General features: G+C 46.8%; 3 protein-coding genes across 6 annotated transcripts; all 3 read right to left on the reverse strand.

Moving 5' to 3' along the window:
* Positions 1-164: 164 nt before the first annotated feature.
* pde6gb (phosphodiesterase 6G, cGMP-specific, rod, gamma, paralog b) lies at positions 165-3109 on the reverse strand. Its single transcript, XM_030340092.1, has 4 exons — positions 2980-3109; positions 1806-2023; positions 1577-1617; positions 165-1491 (listed from the first exon to the last, which is right to left on the reverse strand). Exons 2-4 carry the CDS (start codon positions 1949-1951, stop codon positions 1415-1417), a joined length of 264 nt encoding a protein of 87 aa, XP_030195952.1. The 5' UTR covers positions 1952-2023; positions 2980-3109; the 3' UTR covers positions 165-1414.
* Positions 3110-4290: 1181 nt separating this feature from the next.
* oxld1 (oxidoreductase-like domain containing 1) lies at positions 4291-6153 on the reverse strand. 4 transcript variants are annotated; one of them, XM_030340091.1, is made up of 2 exons: positions 6053-6153; positions 4291-5287 (listed from the first exon to the last, which is right to left on the reverse strand). In XM_030340091.1, the coding sequence occupies exon 2, from the start codon at positions 5261-5263 to the stop codon at positions 4889-4891; it is 375 nt and encodes a 124-aa protein (XP_030195951.1). In that variant the 5' UTR covers positions 5264-5287; positions 6053-6153; the 3' UTR covers positions 4291-4888. The 4 variants fall into 4 exon arrangements, with proteins under 4 accessions (XP_030195951.1, XP_030195948.1, XP_030195949.1 ...); XM_030340088.1 differs by having other exon boundaries at positions 5954-6153; XM_030340089.1 differs by having other exon boundaries at positions 5900-6153.
* A 9226-nt stretch (positions 6154-15379) lies between these two features.
* gprc5c (G protein-coupled receptor, class C, group 5, member C) lies at positions 15380-23373 on the reverse strand. The gene is made up of 5 exons (XM_030340578.1): positions 22931-23373; positions 20510-21642; positions 17672-17766; positions 16991-17110; positions 15380-15828 (listed from the first exon to the last, which is right to left on the reverse strand). Exons 2-5 carry the CDS (start codon positions 21510-21512, stop codon positions 15796-15798), a joined length of 1251 nt encoding a protein of 416 aa, XP_030196438.1. The 5' UTR covers positions 21513-21642; positions 22931-23373; the 3' UTR covers positions 15380-15795.
* Between the last annotated feature and the right edge of the window lie 4412 nt (positions 23374-27785).

The following is a 27785-nucleotide window of genomic DNA, read 5'->3' on the forward strand; positions in this document are numbered from 1 at the left end:
TGTAATATAGGTATTTACTGCAATAGTCATTGATGTTTTGCCAATTATATTGCCTATTAGAGATGTCTTAATCTGACTTTGTATTCTATTTCTTATTTCTATCAGACACTGAAATATCATAAGGATACACTTGGCAGGTCTGATGGAAAGAAATGCACACCATGTTTTATTTTTAAAGCTTTATTTGTTCGTCCTGCAGAGAAAAGAGCTCAATATCACATTAATTAAACTTGGATTAAAACCATCATCTTGCTCTCTACTTCACTGCTGCAATCCATTCACAAGAGGAACGCATGCATGTTCATATCAAAAGAATACACAAGTTAGTAAAGGATCAAATATTGAATCAAAAACAATTTGACATTTAAATTGAATAATATAGTTCCATCCATCGTATTCATGGTTGACCAATATGGAGGAAGCATTTTGGGCACAAAGTTGAATTTCAAATTGTACAGAGTGGTATGTAGTTCTCAATGATTGCAATGAATATTGAGATCATTTAGATTTTCTAGGTGAATAGAAAACCTGTTTTACCCCCCAAGGGTAAACCAATAACATGTGGGCTTGGTATGTCAGAGCATGAGATCATAGCTGAGAAATAGCTACAAATATCACACAACACTGTCATGGATATACATAGCAAAATGTGGATGGATGAGATAGAAAATAGACAAACATAAATATACATTTCCACACATGTTTACATGAGAAACTGAATAACTTTCAAATCACTGGAAATTTGTAAAATAGAAAAATAATGGGGACATTATGGAAAGGACCCCTGGTGTGAATGGAGGCTTGAAACAGGAGATGCAGGGTTTACATGAAGAGTAAAAGACAACAAATGCAATGAGCATGGGTTAATGAACAGATTGCACTCTTTGACAGTCAACAGTGCTTCCAATCTCTAGAAAAGCTTCTATATTAGAGATGTTGTCGGCATGGATGGTACGAACCTCAGGAAACGGGAACCCAGCTGGGTTCGTTAGTTTTACTCAAAGTGAGGCTACCTTGGTTGTGTGAGTTTCACATTATGTGTCCGGGAGCAGTTACTTTGAAAACACAGAGAAGAGGAAAAGTAGAGTATGGAACGGAGTTAAAGAAAAGGTGCACATGGTTGTACAATCACAGCAATATAGCGTTGACTTAAACACAGTGAATGAAAGGAACATATTCTACATGAGCATGACCGTTAACCCTAGCTTCAGAATCAAAAGATCGGAACCGGAAAGAGACAGACTTTTTTCTTCTTTTCTTTCTTTTCTTCTTTTTTTTTGTGGTTGTTGCAGTTCATAATTTGGGTTTTCTTTTATCATTCCATTATATGGAAATGGGGTTGGCTTAGGCAATTGGTTGGAAGTGCATGGAAGCAGCCTTGAATCCAAAAGGGAAAGTGGGGGTAAAATGAGTCTCAGATGATTCCATACTTGGCCAGCTCATTCAGCTCCAGGTGGTTAAAGGCCTCCCAGGGGCAGATGACCGTGATATCTGAAGGGACAAACGCCACAGGTTACATCATGCTCAGGTTAAAGCAAAACAAAATATATAACTAGACAACAAAAAGACTTGTTACCTGTGCCCAATCCCTCCATGCCGGGGATGTCATCTCCGAAGCTGTTGAAGCAATTCAAACCTTTAGTCACACATGTTTTTTTCTACTGACTTTGCTTGTTATGCTACCAATTATGACTGCCCGTGATGTACATTGTACCATCCCTGGAATAAGTTGTTCCTTGAAGCCTTGAAGAGGTCTGCGGGTTAGGGTGTGTTGTGTTTGGCCTGAGAAGCCCTTTGAGACTCACCCCTGGATTCCCTTCTTCGGAGGCTTGCTCTTGAATTGCCGAGTCTGCCTCTGCTTGAACTTGGGGGGCCCCTTGCGTGGCGTGGCCGGGCCCCCGGACACCCTCGTGGCAGACTTTATTTCTGCTTTGGGGGCCTCCAAATTCATGTTGAGGAGTGACCGTCTCGTGTGCAGGTAGGCGACTTAACAAACACCTCCGGGAAGGTTGCCTCTGTCAATCTATTCCATGAGAACATGAGCGAGAAATACAACGAATATCAGCATGAGGATTTCTTTTTTGTCATTATCACCCATACACATATACCAATAAGATTACATCTTTGTGCAGTCACATTGCAGAAAAAGGTTATCATTGCTTGTCAAATTCCATCGTTAAAGTTACAATCATTTATTGAATAAACATTGCATTTGATGGACTCTCAGTGCGTGTTCTATGCAGATGACGTAATATTTTCATCCTCATCAGTTAATAGCCTGCCCCTCCCCCTCTCGCCTGCCCATGGAGGAGCAGAAACATAATCGTGTTATAGCAAGGACACAGCACTTCTGCTGAGTGAGCACAGACGATTCAAATCAGCAATCCTCTCATCTCATCCTCCCGGAGTGGCATTTAATAATCTTTTAGATTGACACCCGGATTAGTCCTTATTGTGTGCGCAATAACAGCACTGGGATAGCCATGTACAAATTGAAAATGTGGGTAAATGATTCTGCTATTCAAACCTGTATAAGCTTCCCCTGTGGTTAAAAACATACATCAATTTATAAAGATAGTTGTTTAACACATAATGTGACCAACTTGATCCTGCAAATAACCAATTATATTGCTTCCTTTGCCCCATTAAAACATTAACCAGCATTACAATTTACAAATGTTAATCACTAACATTACACATTAAACCAAATGTAATAGTTACGGTTAATTCACAATAAAACAATCAACGAGACAAACTAACTCAATAGTACCTTATTTCATATATTAATTTGCACCAAAGTTCTGTGGTATGAGTGAAGTATAATTGTAATGACTTTAATTTAGCTGAAGAAGAGCGGCAAGTCCCGGGTAATGTCCCCATGGTCGTCGGGTCACCATGGTAACCGAACGAAAGAATTGAGCGTAGCTCCGTCAGATCCATCGAACTCTACAGCGGGTATGCATCAACAGGTGTACTCACCAGCTTCTGTGGTGGTGCGTGAGTGTGGCGCAGCCCTGTAGTCTCAGGGAGATGAGTCTGTCTCTACGCTTGCTATGAGAGAGAAGAGGCACTCAGGGCTTCTTATACGGGGGCCAGTCCCCCCGGGCAGATTATAGATGCACCTCCCTCCACCACCCATGGCTGCTATGTGCGTTTACCGTCGGCCTGACATGAGGAGTGGGTGGTTGTAGAACAGAAGGATGGATGTGTGCGAGAAGGGGGGAGAAAATTATTTAGAAATGTACATGATTTTTGGTCATTTGCTTTAACATTTTCTAACCAGAGTGAACTCCTTTGCCTGAATCCATCTTGCGATGAGCAGTCATCATTGAGTTGCATTTCATGGTACACTGATTAGTTAGGCCGGAAATGTTACCCTCATTTAAGTGTTTCCCAGCATGTCCATTTGTTTATGAGTTGGGGCCTCGAGACTGGCCCACACGCCGGTCTTTGCTAAGCTGTGAGTTAAGAGTGAATCACAGCAGAAAGAGGTCGCGGCTTATTAGTGACGCAAAAACAGAACAGTCCTCTGATCCAGAGGCCGTACCGGTTAATCAGTTAACCTTATTAATGATTAATAACTGATCAATGGACTATACTAAAGACAATAATGTCTTTAGTATAGGTCCATCATACTCAATTGTTGAAATTGGTATAAGCTCTCTAGAGTTGTAAATGGAAATTTACAAATGGGATTTTCAGAAAATGGATGGCAAAGGCATTTCGTTTTTTGGCAAAGGAGCCAACAAGCATACGATGGCTGGGTAAAAATGTTCAGAAGTCACTCGCTTCCAATTCCCACAATAACAAAATGTGCTCCACTCATCTCTTAGCACTATAGATGAGAGCCATGCATGTCTTCAATGTGCTTTGAACCCTGGCGTCATATTTTCAAACTGCAGGACCAACCAAATCAAAGAATACCTGCAGTCCTTAGTGGACGGGCGACCATGACCACCGCCTCGGGATTATACGGAATAAAACGCGCACTGCTGCTGTCACAGGACTGCTGACTCAAATGCAACAAGATCAGGAGCGGCGTGGTCCAAGAGGCCGACCCCGGCGCCCTGCCTCAGGTGGTTCTGGGTAATCACGCGTCTGAAACCACAGGATCTAGCTGCAGACGGATCTATTAATCAATCCACATTTGCCAGAGGCAGACTCCGTCTCTCTTATGTTTTGTATACATTTTGAATGATGCTGATCGTTCCTCCTCTTTGGGTGGTCCCCAGGACATCCCCTTATGCAGCAAATAAAGTATGATTAAAGCAGAATGACTAACACGTCAAATAAAATAATATCAAATAATTTAATAGATAAATAAAAAAATAATAAAATAAACAGGCAATTATTAAATCTAACTCACGATGGAACCATGAGGGCAATAGATAACTAATGAATGCACTTAATTCAATAGAAATGTAAAGGTCTAAAAATTTCACGGCCTTAGGTTACAGATAACCAGGAGCCATTGGGGTCGGCAGTTGGCATCAATAAGATCGACGGACATGAAGAGACGCCTGCAATATGGAACATAATGCAGGCGTCCCTTTGGAGGGTCGTGAGACGCTGGACGACTCAACCCAACACTGGTCTGTGGAGAGCTAGGCGGGATAAACACATTTGGAACAGAATAGAATAGTCTTGGACACATTATAGCATCTATGCATTTCTATAAGCGACTGCTCTCACACCCAGGAGTACTGTTCACACAATCCTTGATTCAAATAAGAAAATAAACCGACCAAGTTGACACAAGATTAAAATATATTAATAAAATAAGACATTTAAAGTGCATTCAAAGTACGACCATAAAAACCCTCCTTGCTCTAAATCCTCCCACATCAAGGGTTCGGCCGCCCATTCGGCCGCCCAGTCCCATCGTCCGTCACTGCTTCTTCAGCAGCCTGATCTCCATCTTCAGGTACGCCTTGAGGTTCTCGTCCTCCACGTTCTCCTCGATGGCCTCCAGCGCCCGGTCCCCGCCGTCCTGGTAGAAGGCCAGCAGCCGCTCCGCGTGCTCGATCCACACGCAGTTGTGACAGCCGCTCATGCAGCAGTGGGTGGGGGCGGGCGGGGGGCCCAGGTCAGGGCTCCAGGGAGGGGTGGCCGGGCGGGGTTCAGGGTCCGTGCTCTGGGGGGAGGTGCCCAGCCCCGGGGCGGGCGGCGAAGCGGGTCCTGAGCTGAGGCTACGGACGCTCCCCCCGTGGGACTCCCGGCCTTGGGAACGCTCTCTGGAACAAGTGTCCATTTTGTGTTTCATATTAACCGGATGCAGGACGCAGAGCTGAAAAGAAAACAGAAAACAGGAAGTAAATACATTTTAGTGAATTACCACAAACTTGGCTGAACATCGCAACAATAACAACGCAAACAGGTGCATTTAAAACACATGAAATATGATTTGAGCCCTTTAACCCTTTCAGAGTGTATCTTTTAAAAGCTTTCTGAAAGATATTCACACTTTTAAAATACCAATATGAATGAGTGTGACTACTTTGACTGAGATCGTATCACTTTCAATGGATGAGGATTAATACCAAATGCACTATTTAAAGGTGATCAATATAGCGACTAGGAGGATGTCCATATAAGGGCACAACTCCCTCCATGGAATGACATATTCATGAAAACATAATTCTTAACCGATGGCATTTAATGTTGATAAACTCACTACAATTGTATCTAAGGACAGCTCAGGTCATCCTCTTTCTATGCCCAGTCTGTGAAGCTCTCCATGTCTCGTCTTCTGAAGTGATGCAGAGCTTCACACTTCACAGAAAGTTGTTCATACATGACAAATGATTAGGTCATGTATGCCCACAAAGAAGATGAGCGTAGTGTTGATATATCCGTGAGTTGATCACCATTAAACATAATCAGATTTGATGTTTTATACTTATGTTCATGAATGAGTCCATCCATGGAGGCTAGCTTGTGGCTAACCACCGACCTTGTGGAAACATGACGACGATCTGACGATATCCGCCCCCAAACGCAGCATGGTGGTGTTCAGATGAGGTACCGCTAAACGACAATAGTTCATGTTTACCCTAAAATAATGTCTTCAGATTAAAACCAGACGCATATCGTTTCGGCCCATGAAGCTGATGTCATATTAAACAATACAGCAAGGTTCAAAACAAACGCTGATTGGCGGAAGGAAAATCGAGGGTCCAATGACACGGAAGGCTGCCATTATCTGAACCAATCAGAACACTAGAAGCCATTAGAGGGACCGCCCTCTAGAATGTAGTTGTGATTTCCGTCTCCAGCCACCAGATGTCGCTAAATGTATTGCTATAGGCGTTCTTTATTTACTTTCATTTTTTTTAACCCCGCTGGGTTTTGGTCCTTGAAAACACAAGGACAATTCTGTGCGGCGGTCACTGTTGAAAATATTTGTTTTATTAACGTTTGTTATGAATACTTCACATCGGGATGTTCACGGATGTTGCATATGGTTCGGCTGCAATGAAAGAGTAAAGCAAATTGTTCTTGTGAAAAGCTGTGTGTGTGTGTGTGTGTGTGTGTGTGTGTGTGTGTGTGTGTGTGTGTGTGTGTGTGTGTGTGTGTGTGTGTGTGTGTGTGCGTGTGTGTGTGCGTGTGCGTGTGTGTGCCTGTCTGTCTGTCTGTCTGTCTGTCTGTCTGTCTGTCTGTCTGTCTGTCTGTCTGTCTGTCTGTGTCTCTGTGTGAGTGCATGCCTGTGTGTGTCTGTCTTTCTGTCTGTCGGTCAGGATGGAACCAACGATAATGTGTGTTTACTTTGAAAACGTGCCTGAGTGCCCTTGTGCTCTGAGTCTTCACGTGTGTGCATGACAGTTGAAAGGCCCGTTGTGTTCGGCGAGGGGGGGGGGGGGGGTCCCTGTGGACCTCCATGTTTGCGTGACTCCATGGAAACGCAGCAGGTGCTGCTAGGCTGGTGATAGCAGTTGTGTGTCTTCTGGCTACCTTATCTTTCTAGTGCTGTGGAACAACAGGACAGGACTCATACCCCTGGTGAACACAGAGATCCAGGACTACGTTTCTAAGTTACTAGGTAACTAGTAATTGGTAACAAAGTCATTATCTAGCTGAATATATAACTAGCTAGATAACAGACTAACTAAATAGCTAACTAACAAGCTTACTAATTAACTAACTAGCTAAATGATCGAAAAACTAGTTTGATAACTAACTAACTAGCTAGCTAAATGACAGACAAACTAGTTTGATAATGAATCAATCATGCTGGCATATTTTTAAATGAGACCACAAAGTATCCAAAAAAAAAAAGGTTGGTCCATTGCCTTCTTAGATAAGTTGATATATCATTGTATTAATATCCCTTTATGGAATCACATAGGATCTAATTGAGGCAAGCATCTGGTTAAGTTATACACTGTCAGCCTGTCAGCACCTCAGAGAAGCAATTGGTTTTCAGGATGCTTATCGTAAAACTTCTAGTGAAACTCAGATGGTATAGGCAGAAACATCAGAGGATTTAGGTCTGATACAAGAAAACAAAGATATGAGAGGGACCTTTATGGGTTGGCCATGGACAAAGCCTTGTCAAGGTGAGGGAGGCCATGTTGATTTACAACACACTATGTGAGGAAGTGGACATGTTGAAAGAAGACAAGGCAGATAAAGGAATCCACACAATAAAGTAATTAGGGAAGGACACAACCTCAGTACAAGCCTTTTTGGCTATAGTGCGGTATATATTGTGACCTGACATACCAACTTTTCATTGGAGAGAGGAGGTATCTCGAGGGGACCAGGATAATGTATACAAAGGCCTTGGAAAGGAGCTGGCAATAAGGTAAAGGAGGAGGTGGGGTTGGGAGGTAACCCTATTGGTTATCATCCCAATGGAGGCAGCGAAGGGCCCTATCCCACGGATGAAGATCAGGGTTTGTCATCTTCATCTTCCTCTTCTGTGGTGAAGCGGTCATATGATGATGCATGTAGGAACCCTGTTGTATTTTTTGGTATTATTAATTTGTTCTTGATATGAATTATAAGGATTGATAATATTGTTTTAATCATGATGATATTATTTTCCTGCTCAATAGCAGAAATAGCTTTTGAAGTTGTAATTGGTTTGACAGTATTATATTCATCAGTAAATGATTATTATGATGATACAATAATCATAAGAAATATATAAAAATCATAATAATAGTAGTAGTGGTGGTAGTAGAAGCAGTAGTAGTAGTAGTAGTATAGTAGTAGGATTAGTAGTGCTAGTAGTAATAGCAGTAGTAGTAATAGTAGTAGGAGTCGTAGTAATAGTCGTTTTGACAAAGAGGAGCTGACCAATCATTCACACGGACTCTCCTTGGGCTGACATGATGCAACACCACCCCTGCTCTCCGCTACCTTGGGTCAGTCCGCACACCGGCGCCGAGTAATGCCCGGTATGCAGCCAGAGAAGAATGGAGAGGGCTCCTCTTTCTACAGCTCCGGGACGGCCCGCGCTGACATGTGACCTGGGCAGCGTTCTGTCAATGTGTCTCCCCGACGAAAACGCACAACCTTAGCACATGAAACGTATGGGCACTGTGTGTGTGTGTGTGTGTGTGTGTGTGTGTGTGTGTGTGTGTGTGTGTGTGTGTGTGTGTGTGTGTGTGTGTGTGTGTGTGTGTGTGTGTGTGTGTGAGTGTGTGTGTGTACGTACGTAGTTATGTCATCCAAAGTATGGCTGTGTCCACGGTTTGCCCTTGGAAAAACACCTTCCTAATTGGTGAAGGTGCGATTTTATTGGATTGCTTCAGGGAAAGTCACTCATGCCTCACACTCTGCTAGGGCTTTTGATCAGAGTTCTGAAACACAATGCCTCACAGTACTGCTAAAAATAGTCGCGCACATTCCCTACGTTTGAAGCCTTGAGCTGCACCACTCAACGTGTTTGTCCTTTCCAAAGTGCAATAGAAATGCTGGCAGTAAAAAATGCTTTTCAGATTTCTGATTCACAACGACATCGTTGTTAGATTACCCTCAGATTACCTCTAGTATTTTTCCAGTGACCTAGCAGTTTCTTTTGGACCACCTGTGTCATCCTAGCTGAGACCTCAATGCTGTATTTGGAATGTGTAGTGCACCTTAATTAACCTATTAATTAATCAAATCCTCCCTTATTGTTATTTTTTGGTGAATTCAGCCACGATAAGCTCAGATGTGAGCCTGAGCGAAGACAAACCTGCAGCAGGGCGGAGCGGTGGTGCTCAGGTGGCCATCCTTCTGGCGGACTCACAGCTCCCGCTTTGTTCAGCGGCTCACAAAGAGCGCAGTGTTCTGCCTCTGCAGAGACAAAATGCTCTCCAGGGCGGCGCGGCACACCTGAAAGCCCCTTCGATATGACAATCACATATACTCCTCACATTCAAAGCTGATAGCAATCACAGACAAATCAATGGAAGCCTCTAATGTAAGTGATTGAAAAGTTAAGCTGGTGAGAAACGTTAAAGTATAAAATTAGAGCCCCGACAGCGATATATTGTTTCTCTTTCGTCTGACGAATGTAATTATTGTTTAATAATTAATGTAGTGGCTTCGGATAAAAGTGTCCGCTAAATGCCGTAAATGTTATTAGCAATGTAATTTTTTGCGCCAAAGTTGGTGACCAAAAAAAGCCCACAACATTGTCAGTCCTACCAACATCAGGATGAAACACAATACAGCACACGATTGCGTCTGGGGATATAATAGAAAAACAAGGAGCAGCAAAGATGAGTTGCGCTGTGATCATCACAGGTGTAGGCCATTGAAGGATGATCACGCAGAGCTTTCAGTTCAGGATGTGTCCAGTAAACATGTCTGGGTTAATACATTAAAATTTCCTTCTGCATTTCCTTCTCCATCGTTAATCTATTCATATCTGAACGGGACAGAAAATGTAAGAGCAAGTTTCGGTTCGTTAATAATATCAGAGAGTCGACAAACCTCGTTAAACGAGACCAGCCGCTCAGTGGTGTCTCACAGGCCAGGTGCTCCACAGAGCGTTGATGGGTGTTAGTAAATCATTGGTTATAACGGCCAACGGGTCAAAGAATCCATACAGCTCCACCACTGGTTTGTGAACTTCAAATAGACTAGCATATTGATAGCATGGAGGTGACCGTGGCCCTGGCTGGAAATACTGCGGCCAGCGGCGCCATAAAACCTGTAGTTTGAACCCCAACCTGAAGTTTGTATACATGGGTTCAAGAAGGTGTGCTTTCATTCAACCTGCACTCTGTAACCTTTTCACCTGTGGAGGAAATTTTATTTGTTTTTCTTCCTTTTACATAGTTCATGTGTTTAGATTCCATGTATTTTATGGCTGGGGGGAGATGGGAAGATACAGGGAGAGAGGCGTTTCATGTGCCCTGTGCATTGGCGAAGTCGTACCATCAGAGGAACGCCAGAGTTATAAATATAAATATAGGACTGAACCAACTCAGAGCAACTCGATTATAGTCTCATGCATTGATTCACAACTTAATTAACCCGAGACATTTTTTTTTAACATCCTTGTGCCCCCAACTCCTTCTACGTAGCTGCATCTGCTTCCTCACATAGCGTTTTAAAGCCCAGTATTATTGAAACCCAGTGAACTTCATCACATTGCACTGAGGCACACACTTAGGCTCACACTTAGTTGTGAGTCGCTTGTGTCTACAGATCCTTAGGCAGTCTAGCTGCATGGACGGGAGCTTTAAAGGATCAAAATTAATCATCGAATATCTACAGCAAAAAAAGATTGCAACCTCCCGGGACTCCGTCTGCATCGTCTGACCCCACCTGAACCCAGGTGGGGTCAGCCGGCGAGGGAGGCAACGCAGTAACGATGGCTGCATGGCGTGTGTGCGCTGTGTACCAGGGAGTGTGTGTGTGTGTGTGTGTGTGTGATATGTACAAGGGAGTGTGTGTGTGTGTGTGTGTGTGTGTGTGTGTGTGTGTGTGTGTGTGTGTGTGTGTGTGTGATATGTACAAGGGAGTGTGTGTGTGTGTGTGTGTGTGTGTGTGTGTGTGTGTGTGTTATGTAATAGGGAGTGTGTGTGCGTGTTGTGTACCAGGGAGTGTGTGTGTGTGATATGTACAAGGGAGTGTGTGTGTGTGTGTGTGTGTGTGTGTGTTATGTAATAGGGAGTGTGTGTGCGTGTTGTGTACCAGGGAGTGTGTGTGTGTGTGTGTGTGTGTGTGTGTGTGCGTGTTGTGTACCAGCGAGTGTGTGTGTGTGTGTGTGTGTGTGTGTGTGTTATCTAATAGGGAGTATGTGTGCGTGTGTGTGCGTGTTGTGTACCAGGGAGTGTGTGTGTGTGTGTGTGTGTTGTCTGCTATCACCAGGTAGCCTCTAATTAGCTCACAGTAAGAGCTTTGCAACCCCCCTGACATGGCTCTCCAGGATCTTGTCTCGTAGATCCCTGAAGACGCGGGACATGCATCACCCTAAAGACAGGACGTCCTCTTCATCCTCCTTCATCACGACAAACAGACCAGGTAGTGTGGCCAACGCTCAGAGGGGATTAGTTCTCTGGGTTAGTTTGTCACCAGTAGGAACTAGTCAACAGATACGGCCATGGGTTTGGTCCAGCAGTGTGGGTTCACCTTGGGTTATCCACACTTGTTCCGACTAAAGTAAAAATATTGAAGCGTTTAAAAGTCACATTTAACAAGTTTGTTTTGACACCGTATTATTGTAATAAATGCATGATTTCACATCGCATATTGATGCCTGAAATTAAAATTGTTGAGGCATGCATGTGTAAAATATATTGCAGTCTGTTGCGTTCTGGCAGCCACTATCATATTTTGGTCTCATTTTTCGTTCTACAACAAGGCTGCAGTATGGTAACAAAATAATTAAGTGTTACCCCCCCCCCCCCCCCCCCCTCCCCCACCTCACTCTCAAACACACTTTCTCAAACACAGACACAAACACTCTCAAACACACAGGTGCTGTGGGGTAAAAAGCTGCAGACTCAAACTTAATTATTGTAGTTTTTGACACCTTTTCCCTGAACATTACAAAAAGAGGTTTAAAAATAAATAAAAGACGTAACTACTACGACGTCATACCAGGAGTATTAAATGTCCTGCTGGCGCAGCAGAAGAACCCTCCCGTCTCCTCCCAGCGGACACCACAGAAGGAGAGGAACAGACAATGCATCTGACCGGGCTCCTGCTGTCTCTTATCTGCCTGCAGCAGCGGCATCGCCTCTCTGCATTCCTTCTGTCACACAACGCAGGACGGCCCAAACTTAACACCACCACCATGCCGCCTTGGGGTCCGGCAGAAGCTCCATCAGGGTTCTGATTCAGCCTCTTTGTTTTCCTTATTTGTGGTGGAGGAAGCGGGGGTTATCAGGGCAGAGCAGTAGGGGGAGAAGGGGGGGAATCACCGGGGTGGAGAACCGGTGACCCGCAGGCCAGCTGTACCTCAGAGACCGCAGCCTGACACAGGTGAGGAGGGGGGGGGCAGATGGTGCGGGGGCTGAAATGTGACCGTCACCACACCTGACGTACCTGGGGGGGGGCATTGGGAGGGAGACACAGGCAAACAATGAGAGAGAAGACATAAGGAAAGATTGAGAGAGTAACCGAAATATGGGGCTGAAATATACTGTTTCAGCCCCACAGTCAAATGATACAAGTATAAAACACACGGCCATTTTGTTAAAACACAAACAATGACACAGCTTCCCAGGTGTGTGCTCAACAGTCACACCTCAGCCGGGCCGTGGCAATAGGAAAGGGAGAGCAGCAGCACTACATCATGTGTCATAGCTGGAAACACACACACACACACACACACACACACACACACACACACACACACACACACACACACACACACACACACACACACACACACACACACACACACACACACACACACACACACACACGCACACACACCACCCCTAATCTCTACTGAATCAACAGTTGCCTAGATTGTGAGGTGTCCAGTGAAAATTGGATACTTGAAAAATGCATATTGACATAACTGCATTATGCAAACCCTGCTTCCAGTGAAACCTTACGTATGTTCGCTCTCTCTCTTACATATCCAGTACATGCTCCATTTGGGTTAACACAGATAGTTCGATGATTGATTCCGATCGTCACAAAGCCGTAAAATACTCTGTAAACACACCCGTGACTCAGTTTTATAAAAGCTGTTATGAAATAAAACTATGAGACAATCTGCTTGTTGACGTGCCTAACAACCAACCACAGCCGTTATTAAATCACTGCAAACCAAAACCTCTCGTGGCGTATTGATTAGATAGTAATTTTGTAAATTAAAGCTACGCTAGGCAATCTATTCAAGCAGCATTTTTGTCATTTGCCAAATTCTCTTTGCATCCCGAGCAGCAATCAATTCAATCAGCTCCGCCACTCTGGCTTGCTTCCCCTAATTGCCTTCTTTAGCTTTAAATATTTCCAGATTAAACCGAAGAGAGTGAAAATGAAAGAGGGCGAAATGTTTGTGTTCAACACAGAAACAAATCTCAATCTGATCTGTAAACGTTCATGGGTCCACCTCCTTGTCATATCCATGCTGTAAACGTTCCTCTGCTGTCCAGGTTCCAGTACGTAGGTAACTGTCAACAGGGCGTGTGAGAGGATGATTTTGCGTGTGATAAATTGTGCTTATCACAAACTGGTATTGAGGAAAAACAGGTTTATAGGGTGTGATAAACAAACCCCAACAAAACCATCACCCTTCTCTTGTTCCAAATAAAACTAGTTCTCGATTTATACGTCAGAAGTCCAGTCAACACTTTACCACAACTCATCATGTGGCTGAACTGGTTCCCATTATATCATACGGTCAGCCTCTCCTGGCCTAAACAGGTCGTTTTGTGGGCAGTGGTCAGGGTGACCTGTTTGACATTATTCTGGATTATGCCTGCTCTGTCTGAACACTCAAATCACTCCAAGGGCACAGCTGTACCACAGATGGGAATGAAAAACATATCGGGATAGAGCAAGAGAAAGGAGACTGCCTCCACTTAAAAATAAATTGACCCAGGACATTTTCAGATTCCATCTTTCAGCGAACAGAGGTTATATTTCCAACTCGGTATAATTCTCCATTTACATGCTCAATGATTACTCTAGTTTTCTTTTGACGTCTTTTGAGGCACCTGGCCAAAATAAAAACATACTTTCACTGCTGATTCAAAGAACAATATTTATTTGGATTGAAAAAGCCAGAAGGATGGATTAAGGCTAAGGCATGTAGCTCAAGGTTGTTCAGATGAAATATAATGGTATATATTATTGTGTCTTAAATATGTATGTGGACCAGCTTCCATGAATAATTAAGAGTTAATTAAAAAAATAATTACACTTGAATATTTAAAACTAAACTAACTATGGATATCTGTGGTTCAGGCACAAATAAAACAAAGTGAAATCTATTTCTAACCCTGATCATGAACAGCATGCTGGTTAATATGTGAGCAGCTCCACATGCTTGACCCTCCCTCTGGTGAGAACAGAACCTGTTCCAGACGATCCCCAGCCCCAGAGTTCTCCAACAAACCCCCGGCTCTGTGTCCGTGACGTCTCCTGCTCCAACATCGCTGAGGCGCGTCTCCACCTCCCCCGAAGCGCGCCTGAGAACATCCTCACCCTGTGTGTGCCTGTTTGTGCGTGTGTGCTTGTGCGCGTGGACTTGTGTGCTTGCGTGCCCATTGTGTGCAGGTGCTCGTGTTTATCAGTGTGTCCTTCGTACAGGAGGGCCGTGATCTCCCTCCCGGTTCCCAGCTGTCAGCCCCCGCACGCCTCATCTGTCTGTCCATCTGTCCGTTCATCTGTCCGTCCATCTGTCCGTCCATCTGACCGTTCATCTGTCCGTTCATCTGTCCGTTCATCTGTCCGTCCATCTGACCGTTCATCTGTCCGTTCATCTGTCCGTTCATCTGTCCGTTCATCTGACCGTTCATCTGTCCGTTCATCTGTCCGTTCATCTGTCCGTCCATCTGACCGTTCATCTGTCCGTTCATCTGTCCGTTCATCTGTCCGCTCATCTGTCCGTTCATCTGTCCGTCCATCTGTCCGTTCATCTGTCCGTCCATCTGTCCGCTCTCCAGTCCCAAAGCCGCTGGCGCTGAACCGCGACCGCTGCAGAAAAATAATGATTGTCCTCCGTCCATCGCTGACGACCGACCGCTCCGTCCCCAGTCCGGCCCCGCTCCGTCCCCAGTCTGTCCCCGCTCTGTCCCCAGTCTGTCCCCAGTCCGGCCCCGCTCCAGCCCCGCTCCGGGCCCGACTCCCCAATGAGCGCTGAGGCGGGGGGGTGGGGGGTGGGGGGGGCGGGGGCCTTTCAATAGCAGCTTGAGGCTTGAGCCGGGGCTTTTCTTTATCTCCCCCCCCCCCCCCCCCCCCCCTCATCAATGTGGATCCGGTGAGGTTCTCTTGTGCAGGGTGGAGGGGTTGAGGTGGAGGGGGGGCATGTTGTGTAAAGGTGGTGTTACTCCCTTTCAGAACCAGCTTAGGGTTTCACCGATGGCCGCAGCGTTAAAAAAAACTAATATTTATAAAATAACATACAAGAAAAAAAAATGTGGGTGGGTAAACAGGGTGGAGGGAAGCGAGCTCCAGGATGGAGGCTGAAGAGGCTGATAGAGGCTGATAGAGGCTGATGGAGGCTGGTGGAGGCTGGTGGAGGCTGGTGGAGGCTGATGGAGGCTGATGGAGGCTGATGGAGGCTGATGGAGGCTGGTGGAGGCTGATGGAGGCTGATGGAGGCTGGTGGAGGCTGATGGAGGCTGATGGAGGCTGAAGGCTGGGGCTGCTGGGGCGTGTCACCGGGGCTCACCACTGGGGTGCCTTATGCAGCCCGTTCCCCTGAGAGGCGGAGAAAGAAGCGGTTAGCATGTTTAGGAGCTAATGAGCAGATGATGACAAAGCAAAACATATTTTTATAGAGTCAGACACGTGATCCTACAACGATGATAGTGCTTTAAAAGGAGCAGAGAGCAACACAAGAGTAAAGCGTAAATAAAATGAACAAAAAGTCAACTATAACATATCACAATAACAATGACGCACACTTTGTTTTAGCGTTAATCTCAATAGATACAACTAATTTGAGGCACAAAATGTTTGAGGTCATAAACGTTCACGTTGTTCAAGGTAATCTCATCGTATCTTTGTTCAGCACGATGCAACAAGGGACACAGGATAAGGCGAAGGATGTTGCTAAGTGCTCCTGGAAATACCGAACACATTCATCATCCAAAACATGATTCAGATTAGCTGGAAGAACAAAGCAACCCTCGGAGTAGAAGGAGCAGAGAAGAGCAGGACACAGACTGACTGACTGTTGTTCTGTCAGATAAGGAGCAGGACAGCATGACAGGACAGAAGGACAGGGTAGCAGGACAGGACAGCAGGACAGGACAGGAGGACAGGACAGGAGGACAGGACAGCAGGACAGGACAGCAGGACAGGAGGACAGAACAGGAGGAGGAGGAGGAGGAGGAGGAGGAGGAGGAGGAGGAGGAGGACAGGAGGAGGAGGAGGACAGGAGGAGGAGGAGGAGGAGGAGGAGGAGGAGGAGGAGGAGAAGGAGGAGAGAGGAGAGAGGAGGAGGAGGAGGACAGGAGGAGGACAGGAGGAGGACAGGAGGAGGAGGAGGAGGAGGACAGGAGGAGGAGGAGGAGGAGGAGGAGGAGGAGGAGGAGGAGGAGAGAGGAGAGAGGAGGAGGAGGAGGAGGAGGAGGAGGACCGGAGGTGCTGTCAGAGCAGCCCGGCCCCAGTCAGGCCTGTCTGCTGACCAGCCGGAGGACGGACAGGGGTCCTTCAGGGGGACAGACGGACGGGAGAGGTGGAGAGAGAGGAGGAAGACGTGCAGGGACAAAGGACTGATTCATAAAGCGACCTGGAGAGGAGGTTGCCATGGCTACGGCAAGGCGCTCGGAGAGGGGGGGAACAGGAGAGAAGAGGAACCGGGGCGGGTGCAGGCGAGAGGGGGGGGGGGAGTCGTGGGGGGGGGGGGGGGACCTACGTTGTTGCCGTGGGCGTGTCCGTTGTCGCCCTGCAGGGTGGGGGTGCTGCCGCCGCTCTGGGCGGGGGAGCCGGTGGAGGCCCGGGGGATGACGGTGTTGTAGGACAGCTCAGTCTGGGGCTGGAGGGGGGGGGCAGGGAGGAGGTGAGGGAGCAGACCAGACAGGGCCCTGAGCCAGTGCACTGGGCCTCAAGGACGGGCATCCACGTCCTGATTCGTGTTGGCAATATGCATGTGCGTGTGTGTGTATGTGTGTGTGTATGTGTGTGTGTGTGTGTGTGTGTTTGCAGTGTGTGTGTTTGCAGTGTGTGTGTTTGCAGTGTGTATGTGTGTGTGTGTGTATTTGCAGTGTGTGTGTGTTTGCAGTGTGTGTGTGTTTGCAGTGCGTGTGTGTTTGCAGTGTGTGTGTTTGCAGTGTGTGTGTGTTGCAGTGTGTGCTTGCAGTGTGTGTGTGTGTGTGTGTGTGTGTGTGTGTGTGTTTGCAGTGTGTGTGCAGTGCGTGTGTAACCGTGTCCCGGGGCTGTGTATACCATATTAAACCTACTGTGTGTACAGGTGTCCTGTGTGTGTGTGTGTGTTTGCAGTGTGTGTGTGTGTGCGTGTTTGCAGTGTGTGTGCAGTGCGTGTGTAACCGTGTACAGGTGTCCTGTGTGTGCGTGGGGCCCAGCTCCCCGTACTCACATGGCCCTTGCTGATGAGGGCCAGCTCCGTGGGCTGGTACACCGAGCTGCGCAGCTGGCCGCTGTACCCGCTGTAGGGCGACACGGGCTTCAGACCTGCACCCCAGAGAGAGAGCGGTAAGGAAACGCTGAGGAAACCGAGCCCTGGGGGTTCCTTCCTCGGTCCTGCCCCCGTCCATTTCACTGACATGATCAAGATCCTAGAAGTGTTATCCCAGCAGGCCAGGCTGTGTCACCGTTCCCAGGCAACCGGCTCTCTCTCACTCACTCTTAAGCTCTGTGTGACAGACGCCGGGGATGTGTTCTTAATCACCGGAGAGAGAGAGAGAGAGAGAGAGAGAGAGAGAGAGAGAGAGAGAGAGAGAGAGAGAGAGAGAGAGAGAGAGAGAGAGAGAGAGAGAGAGCTACAAGTGCAGCATGTTGTTTTGACACTAGTGGTAAGCAGACAGCTGTCAGGTGAGACCGTTGTGTCTCCTCAGGTGAGACCGTTGTGTCTCCTCAGGTGAGAGGGTGAAACAACCAGCCTGGATGAGACACCGCCATGCTTGGTCTCCATGGAAACGGCTGCGTTGGCAACGACAAACGGTTTCCCGAGGGGATCAGGGGGCGGTGTGTGTGTGGGGGGGTGGGGGGGGGTCAGGGACATTCATTAACGCTTTGGGTCGCTCCCTGGACCATTAGGATCCGGAATGCGCTTTAGGGACTCAGGTCACTCATGTTGTTGCTTTACTTTATTCTAGTTTTACTATCAATCAAAGGTTTGTCAATCGAATACATCGTCCTTGTCCATCAAAAATCTATCCGAGTAGTAAATGCTTTAGTTATATCATATGGATTAACATAATTCTGTAAAAGAATGGCCATCAAATATTTGCCGGTATGAGCAGGAGCCATACTCGTGTGGTTGTTGTTGCTCAATGCTAATCCCACCGTGGCCAACAATGAGGTCCGGCCGGCAGAACCCTCTACGCTACTGCTTCCGTGCCAACGGCCGCCCTCATTGATCAGCACCGCCTGCATTACCATCTGAATACACCGCCCAGGTCTACGCCAGCCCGCGCCTCTATAAGCCCCTCTGGGGGAACATCAAAGCCTGGGTGCTGAGGGGACGAATGCCCGGTCAGCAGGACCTCCAGTCCGGGGTCTGGGGGTCTGGCTTTCACCGGATCGTAAACCAATTGCTAAAAGGTCAGCATATCAAATACTGTAGATGCAACAGAACGGACAACAGAGTCAGCCCCCACGGACTTAGTGTTTGTCTGTTTGTCTGCACTGGTCAGACGTCCATAAGAAGTGTGTTATTGATTATTAATTTCGTTACTGATTATTAATTCACGTGGATTAAAAATTTTAACAGAGTGGACGTTTCCCCGAGACCGGTCGAACGGGACATTCCTCAAGGACCGATTGGCGGAACCCCTCGCCACCCAACAGGCCTAACCCCTCACTGTCCAATGGACCTCACCCTTTATCACCCAATAGGACTCACCCTTTATCATCCAATGGACCTCACCCTTTATCACCCAATAGGACTCACTCTTTATCATCCAATGGACCTCACTCTTTATCATCCAATGGACCTCACCCTTTATCACCCAATAGGACTCACTCTTTATCATCCAATGGACCTCACTCTTTATCATCCAATGGACCTCACCCTTTATCATCCAATAGGACTCACTCTTTATCATCCAATGGACCTCACCCATTATCACCCAATAGGACTCACTCTTTATCATCCAATGGACCTCACCCTTTATCATCCAATAGGACTCACTCTTTATCATCCAATGGACCTCACCCTTTATCACCCAATAGGACTCACCTCTTACTGTCCAAAAGGCCTCACCCTTTATCATCCAATAGGACTCACCTCTTACTGTCCAAAAGGCCTCACCCCTCCACCCAATAGGACTCACCTCTCACTGTCCAAAAGGCCTCACCGTTTATCATCCAATAGGACTCACCTCTTACTGTCCAAAAGGCCTCACCCTTTATCACCCAATAGGACTCACCTCTTATTGTCCAAAAGGCCTCACCCTTTATCACCCAATAGGACTCACCTCTCACTGTCCAAAAGGCCTCACCCTTTATCACCCAATAGGACTCACCTCTCACTGTCCAAAAGGCCTCACCCCTCCACCCAATAGGACTCACCTCTTACTGTCCAAAAGGCCTCACCCCTCCATCCAATAGGACTCACCTCTTACTGTCCAAAAGGCCTCACCCCTCCACCCAATAGGACTCACCTCTCACTGTCCAAAAGGCCTCACCCCTCCATCCAATAGACGTCACCATTCCATAAAATAGACCTCCCCCTTCACCCCCGCATTAAACTCGCCCTTCCATCCAATCAAACCCTCCCCAAACCAATATGAGTCACTCTTTATCATCCAATAGAACCCTCCCTTGACCATCCAATAGGACTCACCCCTTACTGTCCAACAGACCACACCCTTAACCACCTCAAAGACCAGTGGACCATATAGTCCTTCTGATTAATGATTGATAAGTCATGTGGATGTTACATTCCTCACTGAGTAGTGAATGATGACCAGCTCTCATTAGCTGGTGACTCCACTGTTTGGACTTCAATGTACTTTCATGGGAATGGAGGAGTGTAAGAAGAGTGTAGACTGGAGTGTTCTCTGTCAGGGACACACATGGATGGCAATGAAAAGAGGAAGTGAAGCAGTTCGAGTCCTAGTTCTAGTTAGTATGTTATACCCTATTAGTGATTTCCAATGAGCATACATAACAAAGAAAGGGTAAAGTTCCCTTCAGCAGACCTACGGACTCCAACACACTGAGAGTCAAACGTTAGAGCTGGAGCTCGTACCTTTGTTCCCCTGGCCGGGCTCGTCCATGGAGAAGGCCTTGTTCTCCATGAACATGTTCTGGGAGCTCTGCTCCTTCAGGATGGTCTCGTAGCCCACCGCCCGGCTGGGGTACGCGTCCTCCGGGAAGCTCTCCTGGCTGTCCTCCGCCGCCCCCCAGCAGCACACCTCCGGGACGGTGTGGAGGAGCAGGAACACCCAGCCGCTGGCCACCAGGGCGATGGCCAGGGTGGGGTCGTCCCACTGCGGGCCGCTCCCGTGCCGGTCGTTGCCGTAGACGTACATGGCGATCCAGGCCGCCCAGATGCCCGCGGAGAGCAGGCTGATCAGCAGCAGCCCGGCCGCCTGGCCCCTCCACTGCTTGTGCGGACCCCCCATGGCCGCCAGGCTGCCGAGGACCAGCGCGGCGATCAGCGCCATCACGTAGATCAGCGCCATGACGAAATCCTCGTTGGCGATGTTGCAGGGCGTGGCCGAGGCACGGCCCAGCGCCGCCGTGGCGTTGAGCGGCGCCAGCGGGTAGCGCACCACCGTGATGATGAGCCACTCGGTGTTGATGATGGCCTCCACCAGGAACAGCCCCGCGGCCCCCAGGACCAGGGCCCACCCCCGGGGCCCTTCGGTCCGCCTGGCCAGGACGTTGAGCTGCACCGACTGCATCAGCAGGCAGGAGAAGCAGCCGGCGAACAGCACGCCGAAGAGGAAACGCCGCGAGGCGCAGGTGGCGAAGTCCTTCCCCACGATGAAGGCGAAGGTCAGGCAAAAGAGGCCCAGCGTGGAGACCAGGAAGCAGGCGTGCAGCCCCAGCGAGCTCCGCTGGTTCTTGTCCGTCATGAAGGGGATGCCGGCCAGCAGCGAGATGAAGAGCACGAGGGACAGCACCACGCCGGCCGCGGCCAGCGCCTCCAGCACGATGCCCCACGCTGCCGTCAGGTCACACAGGTTGGAGTAGAGCGAGTCCACGCTGGGGCCGCAGCCCAGAGCCACGCTGCCGTTGGACGCCATCGCGCCGGGCGCCAGGGGGGAGAGCGAGGGGAGAGCGAGGGGAGAGCGAGGGGTCTGGGTCCAGAGGATCCGAGGGGGAAGGTGGGAGGGTCGGCTGGTCAGGGCGGTGGCTCGGCGGTCTCGGCTGCTCCTGTTCACACAGATCAGAGGAGATGGGGTTGGGTTGGGTTGCGGTGGGTAAACGTTTCGAAGGAGTGGAGTGAAACCACATCACCCAGTCCAGACAATGGTTTTAGTCGCCACCCTTCCAGATAAATATTAGCCTTGTATGAGTCAGTCTTTATACAGAAACGGATTCAATCCTAACAATCATTCTGAACATGATGTCATGATTGATTACAGACATGATTACGTCTGTTTATATGTCGATATCCAATATCTAGCCTGTGACGGTGATTAATGGCCATACAAATAAAATGTAATTTAATCTAATTGGAACATTCAGTACACAGAGTCTATGGTGGTCCAACGGTGTTCTACCAACTGCTGAAAAACAACCACGGTGGACCCACAAAAACTGTTAGCTCACCACCGATTTAAAAACGGTCCCAGACAACCTGAAACAGGGAGCTCTGCCACAGCCCTGTTGATCATTGATAGGAACTGTGCGCAAATACTAGTTAGTTACGTTTGGAGTAAAGGGCAGCTCAGATCGATAATAAAATGACAAAAAACTCTTTGCAAATTGCACACAGTACAACAGTAAGGTATCAGGAGATAAGATCAAATTAAAACAGTAAAATAACATTATGCATCGCCTAGCCCGTCTATGAAGCGTCTCCTCTGCCCGATGCTGTTGGTCCCAACCAGGACCAAGAGAGCCAGAGCCAGGACGGTTAGTATGTGATTATCTCCAACTGTTTAGCCTACTACAACGATATATTGCTCCTTCAATCAGTCATGATTGATCAATTAGTGAATTAATCATATCAAACATTTGATAGGCAATCAGATAACAAGAGCAGTTAGTGTTGTTTATCCTCTGCTTGACGTAATTTGCACTGACTGACGTATAGAGATAACATTGATTTGTATATCAACATGTCTGTTATTCAAATCGAATCGTATGAAGTCATTTGGCCAACTTATTGGGCGCGGACAACAGATGAGATGACTATAGATATAGATGATGACTAAATAGATGAGCAGGACTTAATACAATGTAAACGAACATTTTAACTACAACAACAAAAACAACTAATCTTAAGTAAGTAACAATATTGAAAGAGAAGCATAATAAACACATTGAAATGGAATCAATGTGTTTTTTTGCACGTACATTTTGTTTGTTGATATAATCTATTCGTTTGTGTTTACTTTAAACACAAGCACACATCTTCAATTAAGATCAAGTCGCTAATGAATTGACACACAACTTTTTGAGAAGATTGACAAACATTGATACAATTTTGAATTACCTTCAACTCTTGCGGGACGACCGACTTCACGCAGCAGGAGGTGAAGTGGAACGCGCGGTGCAGGATCACTGTGACTGGAGAGAATCAAAGGAAAGGAACTGTGCTCGCATCTATAAGCGAGAGAAGTATAGGGCCTGCCTCTCTCCCTCCCTACCCCCGGATTAGTGATCACACCAAACACGGGCTGAGGTCGGCTTCTGAAGTTCTGAGAACCAGGCGGTAAACACACAACTCTGCTCATCAGTGGTGGGACCCACCTCTCATCTGTCCTCTTTCATCACTTGACCCCACCTGGTGGCCGAACGCAGTACCTCGACTCAACGGGTCGAATTATTTTACGAGACTCATAAAGAAGTACCATAAATTCTAATCTGAATTCCGACTAAATTGCGAGTCTGTGTCACGGTGTACTTATACTTGTTTAGACCTCCCAGTCGGAAGTCCCTCTGTTGTAGCCCCCAGTTTGTATTGTGTAGAGTTACAGTGAGGGTGTTGGGTTCCAGTCCACTGGAATAAGGTAAGGGCCCTTACATAGTCGACGCAACGCTACGCTTACGCGTCCAAAAGGCTACGCGACGCGACGCTTCGGCCGCCATTAAGCGTCGAAGCGTAGCAAAACGCGTCCTCCAAATTTTTGATACGCGACGCGCCGATTCCTGCAATACCAAGCGTTGTCGGTGGGGGCGATACTGCAAATATTGTACATTATTACTACTATAGGTTATATTTACAGAAGAACATATGAGAGGATGCGGGAACGTGATAAGAATGACTTGACGTCTCTTTTACAAATTATCTGTGCCAATTTATGCGAACCGTTCCACAGGGTCAAAGTGCTATTTTGATGCGCGACATCAGACAGCTGATGCGGGATTGTGAGCCATTTTAATGATATTCTTGTCACCCGATATTCGTTCTATTGCTGGCCTTATTTGTTTTAGAATTAGCCTATTTGAATTAATTACGTAATGTTTTGTGTTCACGTTCTGTGAAACATAAATGTTCATGTTCTGTGTGAAACATAAGTTCAGTAGCCTCTTTGAGTGAATGAAATTTGAAAGCGTGAGTGTGTAGTGAATTAAAAATGTGTGCGTGTATGGTGGGACTATTTTCTGTATTTGATAAATAAACCCCTTTTCTCTAATAATGTTGCCTACCATATAATTTCTGTGGACATTATGCGCTATAGCTTAAAGCCTTTGGCTATAGGCCTACACTTATATAATTCATTCACCTGTCAAGGCAATAGCTCGTTGTAGCCTACAAACATTTTTATATGGATATGAATTAATGAGTTTGACGTAAACCAAATGAGGTAACTTGTGTAACATGATAACTAATGAATCAAAAGTCATGCTTCCAAGTGACCAATGTATATACATTTATTGGTCGCTGCGCATACCCAATCGTAGCACATTGTAGCCTACTGGTGGGGAAACACGCCAGCATCTGACAAAAAATAATCTGCCAGCTGCTCCCTGACAAGGGCCGGTTTTGGTGAGTCGGGAAGATATCGGATGACTCGCGAAAGGAGATCATCAAACTTTGGCGCCGACATCCGAAAATACTGGAAATGCCTCTCCTCGTCCATACTTCGCATTGGAAGCACCAGAGAAACAAATTCCCCATCCTGATCTCGTGTGGTATTTAAAGGGCGCACATACCACCGCCTATCTCTGCGCTTCATCACTCTTCTTCCGTATCCACTTTGATCGGACCGTCACCTGGAACGTGCCCCCGCGAAAACACCGGTGACTCTGCTGCCACCCATGGCGTGAGTGGTGTATTGCATGTCATGCATTGCCCGCGACGTTCGCGTATGCTGTGTAGACTATGAAAGGAAGCGCGACGCTCGCGTCACTCACGTCGTTTACGCGCGTCGCTCGCGTCGACTATGTAAGTATGGCGAGTGGATAGTATGGCGAGTGGATAGTGCCAGGATTCCCTGGAGAAGGATAACAACGTGTGAAATGAACGTGTGGAGAAGCTACGCCGCCGCCGTGTGGAGAGGATATGCACGCCGCCGCCGTTGGGACTGGGGATCGATTCCCAGTCTCTATATATAATTTTTTCTTCATTATTTTCTGAATTTAATATATCCAATGACTTGTTGATGAATAAGTTGATGACATTTTATAAAAAACGTTAGTTTTTATGTGTCAAAAAGACAAACTGTTTTAAAACAGATCTCAAAAATGTTTTGATGATTGATGCAGAGGGGTATTCCACAAAGCCGGTTTTATCACATAACCGGGCAAATTAACCCAGGGTTTGCGGTAACCCTAGGGTTTCCGTTCCAAAATGAACACGGTATGTTAGTTACTATAGCAACATATGCTCTGAATTAAACCTGGTCGGACCAGGTTTTGTGCAGGTTAAGTTTGGAACATAACGGTTTTGGGGATTTAAAGCTGCGTTCACCGCAGAGTCCATGTGTTCACAATGGCATGCCCTGTTGATACCGGAGCGCCAATTATTCGTGCAATCCACCGGGAGAGATTTGTAAGACCACGGCTATATTCGGATGACTTTTTGCTGGAGAGATACCGATTCTCACGCAAATCTTTAATATATTTAAATAGCCTTCTCTCTAGTTCAGGCGTTCTCACGGCGACGTAGGGTAGCAGGCGTCTTAGTGGCGACGAACTTATCCACACGTCGAGAGTAGACGTATATTTTGTCACAATTTCCTTATGTACGTCGCCGTGACACCGCCGCCGGTGGGCGGATCTTCCATGCCGTCGCCGTGACGTCGCTGCTGGTCTCTCGTCTGCAGTCCCAATCAATCCCATTCAAAATTTCACACGTTCCCACGGCGACGTAGGGTAGGCTGCTCCTTCGCCTCTTCCAGGGAATCCTAAGGTTTGGCACTATCCACTCGCCATAGTATAGTGCCAAACGGATTCCCTGGAAGAGGCGAAGGAACAGCCTACCCTACGTCGCCGTGGGAACGTGTGAAATTTTGAATGGGATTGATTGGGACTGCAGACGAGAGACCAGCCGCGACGTCACGGCGACGGCATGGAAGATCCGCCCACCGGCGGCGGTGTCACGGCGACGTACATAAGGAAATTGTGACAAAATATACGTCTACTCTCGACGTGTGGATAAGTTCGTCGCCACTAAGACGCCTGCTACCCTACGTCGCCGTGAGAACGCCTGAACTAGAGAGAAGGCTATTTAAATATATTAAAGATTTGCGTGAGAATCGGTATCTCTCCAGCAAAAAGTCATCCGAATATAGCCGTGGTCTTACAAATCTCTCCCGGTGGATTGCACGAATAATTGGTGCTCCGGTATCAACAGGGCATGCCATTGTGAACACATGGACTCTGCGGTGAACGCAGCTTTAAATCCCCAAAACCGTTATGTTCCAAACTTAACCTGCACAAAACCTGGTCCGACCAGGTTTGATTCAGAGCATATGTTGCTATAGTAACTAACATACCGTGTTCATTTTGGAACGGAAACCCTAGGGTTACCGCAAACCCTGGGTTAATTTGCCCGGTTATGTGATAAAACCGGCTTTGTGGAATACCCCTCTGCATCAATCATCAAAACATTTTTGAGATCTGTTTTAAAACAGTTTGTCTTTTTGACACATAAAAACTAACGTTTTTTATAAAATGTCATCAACTTATTCATCAACAAGTCATTGGATATATTAATATCAGAAAATAATGAAGAAAAAATTATAGATAGAGACTGGGAATCGATCCCCAGTCCCAACGGCGGCGGCGTGCATATCCTCTCCACACGGCGGCGGCGTAGCTTCTCCACACGTTCATTTCACACGTTGTTATCCTTCTCCAGGGAATCCTGGCACTATCCACTCGCCATATCCACTCGCCATATCCACTCGCCATATCCACTCGCCATACGTCCTGGCACTATCCACTCGCCATACCTAACGCGAGTAAAATGTTGCTTATACGCATGTAACGCGTGTACGCGTCTCATACGCGCGTAAACCAATGGTTCCCTATGGAAAAATTGCCGATTTTATACGCGTGATACGCGGGTAACGCGTTTGGTGTGGCCGTACCTTAAGTCTTCTTGACATTGGAAGCATGACAGGAAATGTGTCTTTTATTTAGAAAAAATGATTTACAGTGTCATCAACCATCAACTAAATACTTGTATACCGTTTTTAGTTATTCATTTATATCGTATTTAATATACAGGCTATGTTTCCACGCACAAATAAATACATAAATACATATATAATGGCCTGGGTAATTTGGCTAGGGTTAGTAATATCAAACAGAGAGAGAGAGAGAGCGAGAGCGAGAGAGAGAGAGAGAGAGAGAGAGAGAGAGAGAGAGAGAGAGAGAGAGAGAGAGAGAGAGAGGTTGATCATAAGAAGACTCCGATAAATATAAATTTAGTGACTAATGACTAACCCCAGCTGATCAGATAAAGGTGGTTTCAGCGAAACCTATTGGTCAAAATAAAAACAGAATCCCAAGCCACTAAATTCACGTTGCCGCAGCGAGGTGGCAGCAGAGAAACACATTTTGTTTGTTCATATGACTCATGAGTAGTTTGTGGCTATACTAGTTTGTGGTGGCCTTATACATATCAGGACCGAGTACTGTATTTGTATTTGAAGTCCTGTGACTAACTAGCGGGTTAATCCTTATTCTTTGTGGTTTGATCCTCCATCACAAGCTGTTTCTTTGCATGAAATGTTCCTTCGATTTCCCAACATGGTTCAACTTACATTGAAGAAAGAACTACAACTCCCATGTGAAACATTTATTTTTCAATACATCTTCAATATAAAAGTACTTCAGCCAGTGCTTACATCTGTATTTACATCTATATTTCAATCCGCCTGCAATGAAGAAATAAC

This window comes from Gadus morhua, chromosome 18, assembly GCF_902167405.1.
Source record: "Gadus morhua chromosome 18, gadMor3.0, whole genome shotgun sequence".
NCBI classification, from domain to species: domain Eukaryota; kingdom Metazoa; phylum Chordata; class Actinopteri; order Gadiformes; family Gadidae; genus Gadus; species Gadus morhua.